Source organism: Panthera leo, chromosome A3, assembly GCF_018350215.1.
Source record: "Panthera leo isolate Ple1 chromosome A3, P.leo_Ple1_pat1.1, whole genome shotgun sequence".
Classification (NCBI taxonomy): Eukaryota; Metazoa; Chordata; class Mammalia; order Carnivora; family Felidae; genus Panthera; species Panthera leo.
In genome coordinates, this window is record NC_056681.1 from 62317050 (window position 1) to 62329086 (window position 12037).

General features: G+C 48.6%; 1 protein-coding gene across 3 annotated transcripts in view; it reads right to left on the bottom strand.

Annotated features, from left to right (window-relative positions):
* Window positions 1–1077: 1077 nt before the first annotated feature.
* CNNM4 (cyclin and CBS domain divalent metal cation transport mediator 4) overlaps window positions 1078–12037 on the bottom strand; it is a 40759-nt gene continuing 29799 nt past the window's right edge. The window contains exons 4-8 of one of the 3 annotated variants that reach the window (XM_042932090.1): window positions 9711–9880; window positions 9306–9402; window positions 7392–7454; window positions 3964–4145; window positions 1078–3656 (exon numbers count right to left, since the gene is read on the bottom strand). In XM_042932090.1, coding sequence (XP_042788024.1) covers window positions 3459–3656; window positions 3964–4145; window positions 7392–7454; window positions 9306–9402; window positions 9711–9880 — 710 coding nt within the window. In that variant the 3' untranslated portion in view covers window positions 1078–3458. Of the gene's footprint in view, window positions 3657–3963; window positions 4146–5865; window positions 6958–7391; window positions 7455–9305; window positions 9403–9710; window positions 9881–12037 lie in introns of those variants that run through there. The other 2 variants (XM_042932091.1, XM_042932092.1) reach the window with 2 other exon arrangements.

Sequence of the window (12037 nt, forward strand, 5' to 3'; positions counted from 1 at the left end):
CCTCAGGGACTCTTCCTCACCAAACTCATTGAGTTGTTGGTGGCACCTGGCATGTAGCAGGGACTTAAACATGTGTGGAACATATGGTCAGATGAAATTTATTCTCGTGTCCCCCTATACACAAGCTTTTGCATCTGCTATTTTATCTGGAATGTCCTTTTCTCTCCCCTTTATTTTTTTATTTATTTTTTTTTTTAATTTTTTTTTTCAACGTTTTTTATTTTAGTTTTGGGACAGAGAGAGACAGAGCATGAACGGGGGAGGGGCAGAGAGAGAGGGAGACACAGAATCGGAAACAGGCTCCAGGCTCCGAGCCATCAGCCCAGAGCCTGACGCGGGGCTCGAACTCACAGACCGCGAGATCGTGACCTGGCTGAAGTCGGACGCTTAACCGACTGCGCCACCCAGGCGCCCCTCTCTCCCCTTTAAATATTCCCCACATTTGTCTGCTCTGTTAAGCCTGGCTTGCTTGAGCCTCTAGCCTCAGCACACTCGATTACCACAGCCACAGCACCTATGGGCGCTGCGCAAGTCTACCCAGCAGAAACCTCAAGAGTGGATGCAGTGAGGCGACTCTCAGGTGGGCTCTTCAGGGGATGAGCTCTCCAACTTTGAGTCCTCCACCAACTTCATGGGCAAGGACAAAAAGGCGACTGCATGTTATGAAACAATGTGATCATACTTTTGGATAAAACTTTCTCCTTTGGCCCTCAGGGGAGAGAGAAGGGGCGACTTGCCCATGCTGACTGCCCCCTCCAGTACCCGTAGGCAGAAGACTATGGTGTCCATTTTGACAAGACCCCTCATTGTTGCAGTTGAGCACATTTGCCCTGTACATCTAACAGCAGCTGGCACTCTCTAGCTCCTGTGACAATAGCCTTGATTACACATATTTTGTAAATTTCATTTCTGCTTTCCTTTTTACTATTAAACACTGCCAGAATACTTGCCCCTTACCCTGTCATAGGTGACAGCCACCACAGCCACTATCTTTATGACAGGTACCGAATACTGACAGAACTCAAAGAGGCAAATTATAGACTCACCAAGATTTCATATTTCATTTTTTATTACCAATCAAAAATAAATTCCATATATTGTTTAGCAAATATTATCATTGTCTTGTGACAAAAGACACAAGAGTCATACAACAAAACTCCCCGAGAGTCAAACTCATAACAATGCCAAAATAAATCACAAAAATATACAAATTAAAATCTTATGCAAAATAAATAGGAGTTATTTGCTACGGTGGCTGTGACTTGCCTACCCATTTGGAGGCCATTTACAAAGGTCTCCCTTACATGGGAAGACATGCAGGGGTGGGCCAGTTCCAGGGTATGGCTCAGCCCAGGAACCAGAGGTTGGAATAGGAAGTGAAAAATTGCACTGGGAGGAGGAAGTCATCGGACCAGTAATATTTGGAAATAATTATGACCCTCTGCAAGAAGTGATTATAAATGGGAAAAGGGAGGGGGAGGAGGGACCATCTGTTGGTAGTAACTGTGTGTGCAAAGAGGTAGCTGTGGAAGTGTGTGCACCTGCTCCTTTTACTTCACACACACTCACTTGGTTCAGGCCAATACGGTCTGCTCCACCTGGCACTCAGGTCTCTCAGGAACACAGCTTTGCAAGCTCCCGTGCAGACTCAGAAAGCAAGCTGCTCCTGTAGAAAACTGAGGGGTTTCCCCCAACAGGTAATAAAGGTCTAGTGTCTATTTTTCTCATGACTGAGAACCCATGGGTGTTCCCACTTTCTCTCCAGACTTTTACGAATAAATTCTGTGACTGGGGAAGACTTTAAACTGGCCAGGCAAGTATACTTGGTACAAGACATTTCCTGGTCCCAAGAGTTAGGATTCTCCAGGCGCTTGAAGAATAGAGTACTTGGGGTGACAGAAGTCACTGACTGAAGAAAGGGTCAATAAATACTACTTAGGTGGAAGGCTTGCAAGTCTCCCTCGCCTGATCTTGGGCCCTGGGCACCTGTTTCACCTGATGAAAGGGCCAACATGGACCTTGGTCCCACAGCCTCCCCAACAGTGGCAAGCCTGGAGCCCCGCAGCAAGGCCTAATTCAGCCCCAAGGAAAAACCGCCTGGGCAGAACTCCATGTGGGGACGGAGCTCTCGGGTTCCAGTACCACCAGCTTGAGCCAAGGCCAAGATGACAACTCAGGCTAGGATTACAAAGATGGGGCAACAGGGCTGCCAGCTGTGTGCCTTTTAGGAAGAAACTTCCTTTCCTGGGTTTTGTACATGCGTGAACAGGGTTGGGTAAGCCTCAGCCACACAGGAAAGGGCATGAAGAACCTTAGGTTGGCTTCCTATGTGTCCTGTTGTCCTCAATCCCCAAGAGGCATTGGGGTTTGGGGATGAGAAGCAGGGAGTCTGGAAAGAAGGGCTTCATAGGTCAGTGACTGACACTTGACTTAACATTGTGGGGTGGGAAGGGGGATGTATTAATTGCTAACAACACAGATGCCCATGACCAGATTCAATCCTGGAATGGAAAGGAGTATCTCAGACAAGTCACCCGTAATGTAGACAGATGCTCTCTCGCCTAGGGGGAAACCTTTGGTAAAAGTAAGGGCAGGGCCTGGGGAGCAGGGGTAAGTGATCTTCAAGGTGTGAGACCCTGATCTGAGTCAAACCAGTGGAGACAGGGGTGAGAATCCTCAGCCTAGCCCAACTCACCAGAAGAGCCCATCAGCAGAGTTCTAGGAAATTCCAGGATCCAGCGATTGACAGGAGTAGGTGTGCTCCTCTCTGTAGCTGGGAGTACCATGTCCCTCATCACAGTTACCCAGAATCCTTCAGCCTCAGCAACGTCAGACAAGCCTCAGTGCATGTGTCCAGGCAGTTGTTCTCAGCGCTATTTGGTTGTTTCCTGAAAGGAACTATCTTCCTCCCGAGAGAAAACCTTCCTCCAGTGGGCCTCTAGGATCCCCTCTCTGGAGGAGGAGGAGGGAGAGGAGGAAGAGGAGGAAGAGTGGGCTCCCTGAGTCAGGGACATAAGCCAGAAGGTCACGGCTGGGAGCAGATTATGGCTATTGCTTCCTGGGGTGAGAAACCCTACCCCTTTTAATTAAAGTTTTTATGGGGAAAAAAAATTGTTTTAAATAAAGTTCCTTAACCCTGTCTTCCCTTCCCCATTCCTTTCCCCAAACAATATTTAAAAAGAGGAGCAGTGAGCCTAGTTCAGAAATTCTCTCAGTAAAAAACAGCCTCGCTCATGGTAGCTGGCCCACTGCCCTGCCAGTCTAGAACTGGGCAGCCGCTACCTCAGAGTTGTTCAGAGGTCCCTGTCGGAGGCCAAAACCCCCACACTCTGGGGGCCATCTGGCTGCTCAGTTAGACAGGCTATCTGCACCCCTCCTGGCCTAACAGGCTCCCTATCTTCATGTGGGCCCACTGGGGAGACCCCCGCGGGGCTGGCGGGGGGCCCCGGGCCCTCCTGTCAGATGGCACTCTCATGGGAAGCTCTGTGCAACAAAGAGTTGCGCTCATTGAGAAGAGTCGTGGTCTCATCTACCACAGGCAGCTCAGCCTTCCCGGCCAAGTTCTCCGTGCAGATGGTGCAGCCATCCAGGGGAAACTGAGGGCAGTTCTCCATGCGTGAGGCCAGCAGCCCATTCTGGTACTGTTGCCGAGTGATCTGCAGGAGGAAGGGATGAGGTTCACAGAGAGCAGGAACTGAGAGGCAAACCTTACAGGACCCGGGGGAACAGGGTTGGTCAGGGTTGGGCTATGAGTCCAGAAGAGAGGACGTGACTAGCTGGAGTTTCTGGAAGCTAGTGAAAATAAGGAATGAGAATAAGGAGGACACACATCTTGGGACCGGGCCCTCTGTGCCATGTGTGGTGGGCAAAAGAAAGAAGTTGCTGACTGCTGAGGCAGAGTTATCCAAATGCCCAGGACAAGGAAGACAGCGCTTCCCAGATGGAGACACAGGAAGCACTCACCTTAATGTACTGGAGGTCCATGAGTGCCCGGACACTGAAGTCAGAGATGTACTGGCCCAGGATGGAGCTGCCAAACTGGTTGCTGCTGCCTGCCAAGGTAGCTGTGTTCGTGAGATCCGTGCGGTCCGGGTAACTGAGGGAGGCTGAGCGACTGAGGGTGGTGGGGTGGGATGGGGAGTGGTCTGTGGGGAGAGACAGGTCGTCAGGCCAGGAGCCCCCGGTGGCCCCTCACAGCCTCTTGCTAACCTGTCCCACGGACACCCGGGAGCAGGGCCCCCACCAGGAATGGGAACAGTTCTTAAGGACAAGCAGAAGCTCCAACAGTAGAAGATCTGACCTCATCAAAGCAAATGAGTTAGTTTGTTTAGAAGTGTTGTGCAAGAAGTATTAAAAAGCCTACCAAAGCAGAAAACAAAAACCGAAGACACAGAAAGTTTATAGCTGCACAACCCTCATTTCCCCAACAACTAATCAGTCAAGGGCAACACAGTGATTACCCTGCCATGGCAGACAAGTTGCTATCTTTGTCTCTGTACCAGCTTATATCAGGTGACATACACTATATACTTTTAAATTATATTAAAGGAAGACATACAGTTTGCACCCTCTCCCTGCGCATCCACACAGACCTCACAACACCATGCCCTATTCATGTCTTAAAATGCTGTTTTGTTTTTTGTTTTTAAGTAGGCTTCATGCCCAGCGCGGAGCCCAATGTGTGGCTCGAACTCATGAACCTGAGATCAAGACCTGAACTGAGATCAAGAATCAGACACTTAACTGACCCAGCCACCCAGGCGCCCCTTAAAATGCTTTTCAGACATCAAAAGTATGTTCTGCACATGACCTGTTCTGGGTGGAACTGTCCCAGCCACTTGTGTCTGCTGGCCCCAGTCAATGTGACAAGAGGGACAAGGGCAGCAGGTTCCTCTCACAGGAACCTAGAGCCTCCAGAGCTCCAGGCCTCCCACTCTGGTGGTTTTCTCCAGGCTGGTCCAAGTGCCCCTCCCTTGAGGCAAAGACTGGGGTAGTGGTGAAGGCGCCTCTTCCCATGACCAGGGGCAGCACAGGCCTCCATTCAGACGACTGTAACCAGGAAAGGGGGATGACTCAACCACAAATGAGGAAGGAACAGACTCCTTATTTTGAAAAAGGAACTGTACCCATATTGTACATCATTAGCTCTTATTTTTGAGAACACTTAGAAAACAATGAAATGCACAAAGAAGTTAATTGTGAAGGCATGCTGGCTTCTTTTAAACAAACAGGAAGTGCACTAAGCTTATTTACTTAACCACTAGGTTACTAACTAACTATTAAGTTAGCTATTCTAACAAATAGTTCAGTGAAGACAGCAAACACAATGAATCCAGGTGACTGAAGGACCAATTCAAGTTTAACTGAGGGAGACTGAACTGAGTAATACTCTATCTTTGAGCTTCATTCATAAAACTAGGAAAATATAGTCTGGGTAGTCTGTGATTGGGCGGTGTACAATCATTAGAGAGGATCGTGTGCATATATCACTTATCCTAACCTAACATCTCTGATTAAGTCCTAGAAAAGAAACACAAATACTAAAGATATTACCTAATATTTCATGTTAATCATTTGGATGATGGAATGCTTTTATTAATGCTTATTAATGCTCCAGAAACTGAATTTAAAAACAACACAGATTAGTGACACGGCCCTTTAAAAATAGAAGCCCAAAAAGAAATAGACCAAAATATGAAACGTTTCTGAATAATGAAATTATGATACTTCTTAATTTTCTTAAGACTTTTTCTATTTGCTCAACTTTCTAAATAAGCTACGTTGCTTTTATGATTAAAACAGAACTATAAATGTGTAAAAAAAAAATTAAGAGATTTTGACTTGGTAATTTCATTCTGAAAGGATATCCTGAGAACATAATCTTAAACACAGAGAAAGTTTTTTCACAACACATCCTGGTGTTATTTAGACCCCAATGAACATACATAAGGGGCGGAATAACAAATGCAGGCACATGTGCTTGGGGGAATACTGCGTGGCTCTAACCAGAAAGCTTATGGAAAAGCATCTCTGTTCCCATATTAGGTAAAAACATCAGGATCTAAACCATGTATACACAAACTCCTGGCCAGTGTGACACAAGAGCAAGAGCAGAAGAGAGAAGAGGGGGCTGAGATGTTGGCCAAGGAGGACCAATATGGTCCATTCTGTTGTCATTGGACATCACCCACTCAAAGGCCATTGTCAGCTTCCCACTTCTATTACAGCCAAAAGGTGGCTGTTTGAAAAGGCTGAGTGTCTTCTAAATCACCTTTTTACTTTTTTTTTTTAAAGAGAATCGATAAAAACATGTCCTTTGGTACAGCTGAGGAGAAAAAACCCAGCTGTACGAATATAAAATGGGAAAAGATGGACTCTGGTGATAGGACTGTCAGGGCCTCAGGAGCTTCGTTAAGTTACACAGCGAGACTGGAGCTCAAAGGCACTTGTAATGCTCTTAACCTCCCCTGGGCTCACCAGGTCAGGCCAGAATTCTGATGGTGAGACCAGCACCTTCCGCCACCCTCTGCTGCCTCCACATAAATGACTGAGAACTGACTCAGTCAGCCCAGCAATTCTGGGATAAGGCTCAAGAGTGTGTCCCAGCAAAGGCCAGAAACAGTATATGGCATTGGGCCTCTTCCTCAATAGTTTATGATTGGAATAGCACATTTTAGTTGTAATCAAGAAGAAAACAGAAGTAACAATTGAGCTCTAACATTTCATACCAATTCTCTCATTGCTCCTGACAATTCTAAGAAGTGGGCACATATATTGTTCCCATTTCACAAGAGGGAACAAAGACTTAGAGTAAGTCAGCTCCCGGAATCATTTAGCTAGTAATTGCAGAGACAGCATTCAAACAGGGCAGTCTGCCCAGGGCCGCACTTCTAACTGCCCGGCGGCTGCCTCCCCCTGGCAGGCAGACACCAGCAGCAACAGAATGAAGAGCAAAGCCTGTGAAGAAAGGAGGAAAGTTTTTTAGAAAAAGCTGATGACATGACAGGCATCGTGATGTTTGTGAGTGGCCTTGATCAGGGGGTGCCGAACAGCTGGGTTCACTTGGCCTGGCCAGAAGCAACCCTCCCTTCCCACCCTATCTGTGTGGATGCGTGCGTGTGTGTATGTGCATGTGCATGTGTGTGTGTCTTCTCAAGGACTGAAGGACCTTTGGGGATGCTCTTCCAGAACCAGGGCAAAGCCACCCAGTAATTGGGCCCTAGGCCAAGCAGAGCCAGTGCAAATCAAGCTGGCCCACAAGTGTGAATGGGTGGGATGGCCTGAGGTGCTGTGGGGAGCCCCAGTGCCTGCTGGGAGAGGTTAGTAGAGCTGTGGTATGTGGGCTCAGGCGATAGGTGGCAGTGCAAACTTCTCCAGCCATGCCATGTTACCTGAGAGCCAGGAGAGCAGGGAGTTCCGCTTGCCAGGCGGACACCCGACCTGGGTTGAAGGCACTGGAGCAAAAGAGGAAAAGGTCAGCGATGGGTAGGGTGAGGAGGCAGAACATGGAGCCACAGGTATGGGATAGAGAAGCAGATCTGCTGGGGGTCAGGCTCCCTTGGGCAAAGAGGGGGCACAATGGAAAGGGGGACATGGCTCTGATGGGGAGGGGCTTAGGGCAATCCAACAAGCCCTGCTCAGAGAGGGGCAGAAGCTTCCACAGTGAAGCAAGCCCCCCAGAAGTCATCCCTTCTTCCTTTTGGCCACTCCAAGTGGGAACTGAGTGCCTCCAGGTCAAAGGATAGAGCCCAGGACTCTGACCCAAGCCTCTAAGGCATTGTTGCAGAGAAAGCGTGCCTGGAGGAAATGTCCCATGACCGTGTGCCTTTCTGGACAAGATTTCCCCCAGCTGGATGGCAAGAGGTGCTCTTGGGAGGGGCAGAGAAATCCTCCTTAGGCCCAATGCATCCAGGCAGAGGCCAACTGCTCCAAAACCCAGCTCTGGAACCTTGTCTCCTCACTCTCTCCTTCCTGGAGCCTGCTCATGCTGGTGGAGGGGCAGAGCTACGTCACACCAGTGGATAAGCTGAGCTGTGTCAATATACATGGATGCCCTGGGCCCTGCACAGGTCCTCTTTGTCAAAGGACAGCAACAGGCATAGCACAGAGGCTCTCCAGGAGATGCACACACACCTAAATGTGTGGCCTGTCCCCCAGCAATAAAGTAGATTTTCGCTTTCCAGCCTGCAGCAACCTGGAGCCCCTCTGGAGGTTAAGAGGGTCATACAACTGGTGAGGAGCCAATCTGGCAAGACTTGGGTCTTGCCTGCAGGGTGCCACTTTAGTCACAAGGTCCCTCTGGCAAGGGGAGCCTGAACCACCCAGGACTGGAGAAGCAGAAAGCGCCAGGGTGGCCAGAGTGGCCCTTCCCTGGACTTCCCACAACCTCTCTTGGAGGGCATGTCCAGTCCCTCTTTGTCCCAAATCCCTTTCTGCCATCAGAACCAGCCCTCTGGGCACTTGGGTGGCTCAGTTGGGCATCTGACTCTTGATTTTGGCTCAGGTCATGATCTCACAGTTTGTGAGTTCAAGCCCCATGCCGGGCTCCTCAGTGGCAGTGCAGAGCCTGCTTGGGATTCTGTCTTCCTCTCTCTCTGCCCTTGCCCCACTTGCTATCTCTCTCTCAAAATAAATAAATAAACATTAAAAAAAAAAAAAAAAATCCAGCCCTTAACCAAAAGGCAGTGGCTAAGCCCGCTGAAAAGTCAAGCCCATCTGCAACCTGCCCAGCAAATAGGCCCCGGCCTGGCTCCCAACCATAGGCACTCTGGACCCCCTCACTCTCCACCTCAATTCCCTAACCCAGTCTCCATGAGCAAGAGCCTGTGTCCTCCCTCCACCTGTCTCCACTCATTCTTCTCGCTGCTGTGGCTGCTTGCCTGGTTGGCCCATTCTGCTGTCGTACTTCCCCCTGCTCAAAGGCCATCAATGGCTTCCTGCTTCCTATCACAACCAAATGCTGCCAACTTTCTGGGGCTCCCCGACATGTCCTTACTCCCCATGGTCCTCCCCCAACTCTGGCAGGCTGTTCTCACATCTCAAGACATGCTCTCAGCTCTATGCAGGCCTTTGCGCAGATTCCCCTTCCCATCTCTTCTCCCCACTCTCAGAATCCTGTCCGAAGGAGCCAGTCACAGCTCTTCTGGACCACCTCTGCTAGGCCCTGACAACTCTGGCCCTGACTGGCCTCCCTCTCCCCTGAGCCACCTGGACTGCCCCAGGTTCTGGGTGCCAGTCTAAGTATCCGCCCAACCCAGGTATGCTGGAGGGCAGCACAGAAGCACAGATGCAACCCAGCGACTCACCAGAGGTGGGCGAGGACAAGGCCATGGTCCCATAGTAGGAGAAGGCGCCTGTCTCAAACTTCATGTTCTCCTTCCCGGCCTCCACCTCCACCTTCCCCTGGAAGAACACAGGGCCAGGAAAACAAACAGACTAAGAAAGAAAACTCAACGGAGGGAAAAAAGGACAAAGCAAGAGGGAGAAGTAAGGGCGAGGAAGAGCTGGTTCCAGAGCCCTGAAGAGTTCAGGTACCCTGACCTGGAGACTCAAGGGTGGCTTCTCAGGAAGAGGGTGGGCAAAGGGGGAGCAGAGGCTCAGGGGCAGGCTGGACGTTCCCTAGGCGGGAAAGCCCTGCGTCCCCCAGCCACCTCAGCAGGCAAGGAGGGGACAGTGGGCATAGGGGGGCAGGCACGGAGCAGGCCACTTACCTGCAGGATGAGGATAAAGTAGTCGGCCGGCTTATTTCGGGTGTACAGGTAATGGCGAATGTAATATTTGTTGTGCTCATCAAACTTGAGTTCCTGAATGACGTCTGGGTACTTGAGCAGGCGAAGCAGGATTTTCTCGGATATTAGAGAGGGGCTGAACTGGGGAACCTCTGTAGGAAGAGAGATGAGGACTTCACAGGGGGCCTGGAATAGGCAACGTGGGGAACACAGCCCCCTCCCTGCCCAGGCCCTTCCCTTTGGTTCTGCACCTCCCTGGGAAGGAAGCACCTTTGGATCCAAACAGGTTACACTCCAGTCAGCCCGCCTGCCTAGGCTGGAATGGCGGCGCCTGCACTAATAGTGTGTGATCTTGGGCAAGTTACTTAACCTGTGTCTCAGTTTCCTCATCTGTAAAATGAGGATTAAAAACCTCGTGGGGTTGGGGCACCTGGGTGGCTCAATATCTGATTCTGAGCATCTGGTTCTTTTTTTTTTTTTTTTTTTAATTTATTTATTTTTCTAAATTTACATCCAAGTTAGTGCAAAAATGATTTCAGGTGGGGCGCCTGGGTGGCTTGGTCGGTTAAGTGTCCGACTTCGGCTCAGGTCACGATCTCACGGTCCGTGAGTTCGAGCCCCGTGTCGGGCTCTGTGCTGACAGCTCAGAGCCTGGAGCCTGTTTCGGATTCTGTGTCTCCCTCTCTCTCTGCTCCTCCCCTGTTCATGCTCTGTCTCTCTCTGTCTCAAAAAAATAAATAAACGTTAAAAAAAAAAAAAAATTTAAAAAAAAAATTAAAAAAAAAATGATTTCAGGAGAATTCAGTGATTCATCCCCTATGTACAACACCCAGTGCTCACCCCAACAAGTGTCTTCCCTAATGCCCCTTGATCATTTAGCTCATTCCCCCACCCACAACCCCTCCAGCAACCCTTAGTTTGTTCTCTGTATTTGAGTCTCTTATATTTTGTCCCCCTCCCTATATTATTTTTGTTTCCCTTCCCCTATGTTCATCTGTTTTGTATCTCAAATTCTACATGAGTGAGGTCATACGCTATGTCTTTCTCTGCCTAATTTTGCTTAGCATAATACCCTTTAGTTCCATCCATGTTGTTGCAAATGGCCAAGATTTCATTCTTTTCGATTGCCGAGTAATACTCCGTTGTATATATATACACCACATCTTCTTTATCCATTCATCCATCGATGGACATTTGGGCTCCTTCCATACTTTGGCTATTGTTGATAGTGCTGCTATAAACATTGGGGTGCATGTGCCCCTTCGAAACAGCACACCTGTATCCCTTGGATAAATACCTAGTAGTGCAATTGCTGGGTCATAGGGTAGTTCTATTTTTAATTTTTTGAGGAAACTCCATACTGTTTTCCAGAGTGGCTGCACCAGTTTGCATTCCCACCAACAATGCAAAAGAGATCCTCTTTCTCCACATCCTCGCCAACATCTGTTGTTGCCTGAGTTGTTAATTTTAGCCATTCTGACTGGTGTGAGGTGGTATCTCATTGTGGTTTTGATTTGTATTTCTCTGAGCATCTGACTCTTGATTTCGGCTCAGGTCATGATCTTGCAGGTTGTGGGTTCAAGCCTCGTGTCGGGCTCTGCACTGATACCGTGGAACCTGCTTAGAATTCTATGTCTCTCCCTCTCTCTTTCTCTGCCCCTCCCCTGCTCATATAGGTGCAGCACTCTCTCTCTCTCAAAATAGATAAACATTAAAAAAAAAAAAAAAAAAGATTTCTAAAAAAAAAAAATAGTAACAATTAAACAAAACAAAACAAAACAAAACAAAACTTGGTAGGGTTGGGGCTCCTGGCTAGCTCAGTCAGTGGAGCATAGGACTCTTGATCTCAGAGTCACAAGTTACAACCTCACATTGGGTATAGAGGTTACTTTAAAAACAAAACATGCTCTGGGGCGCCTGGGTGGCTCAGTAGGTTAGGTGTCTGACTTTGGCTCAGGTCTGATCTCACCGTTTGTGAGTTTGAGCCCCGTATCAGGTACTGTGTTGACAACTCAGAGCCTGGAGCCTGCTTCAGATTCTGTGTCTCCCTCTCGCTCTGACCCTCTCCTGCTCACACTGTGTGTGTGTCTCTCTCTCTCAAAAATAAATAAACATTAAAAAAAAAAAAACTCTTAGATACATTCTTGCCATATGGAAAGTGCTTCATAAATATTATCATCATTATCATTAGCACTATCGTCAATATCCTGGCAGGAAAAATAAAGAGAATTAACATCCTTCAGCAAGTGAGAGTTAGGAAGGAAGTCAGATTTTGGGGGGAGGTGGGGAATAGGCAGGAGCTTTTCAAA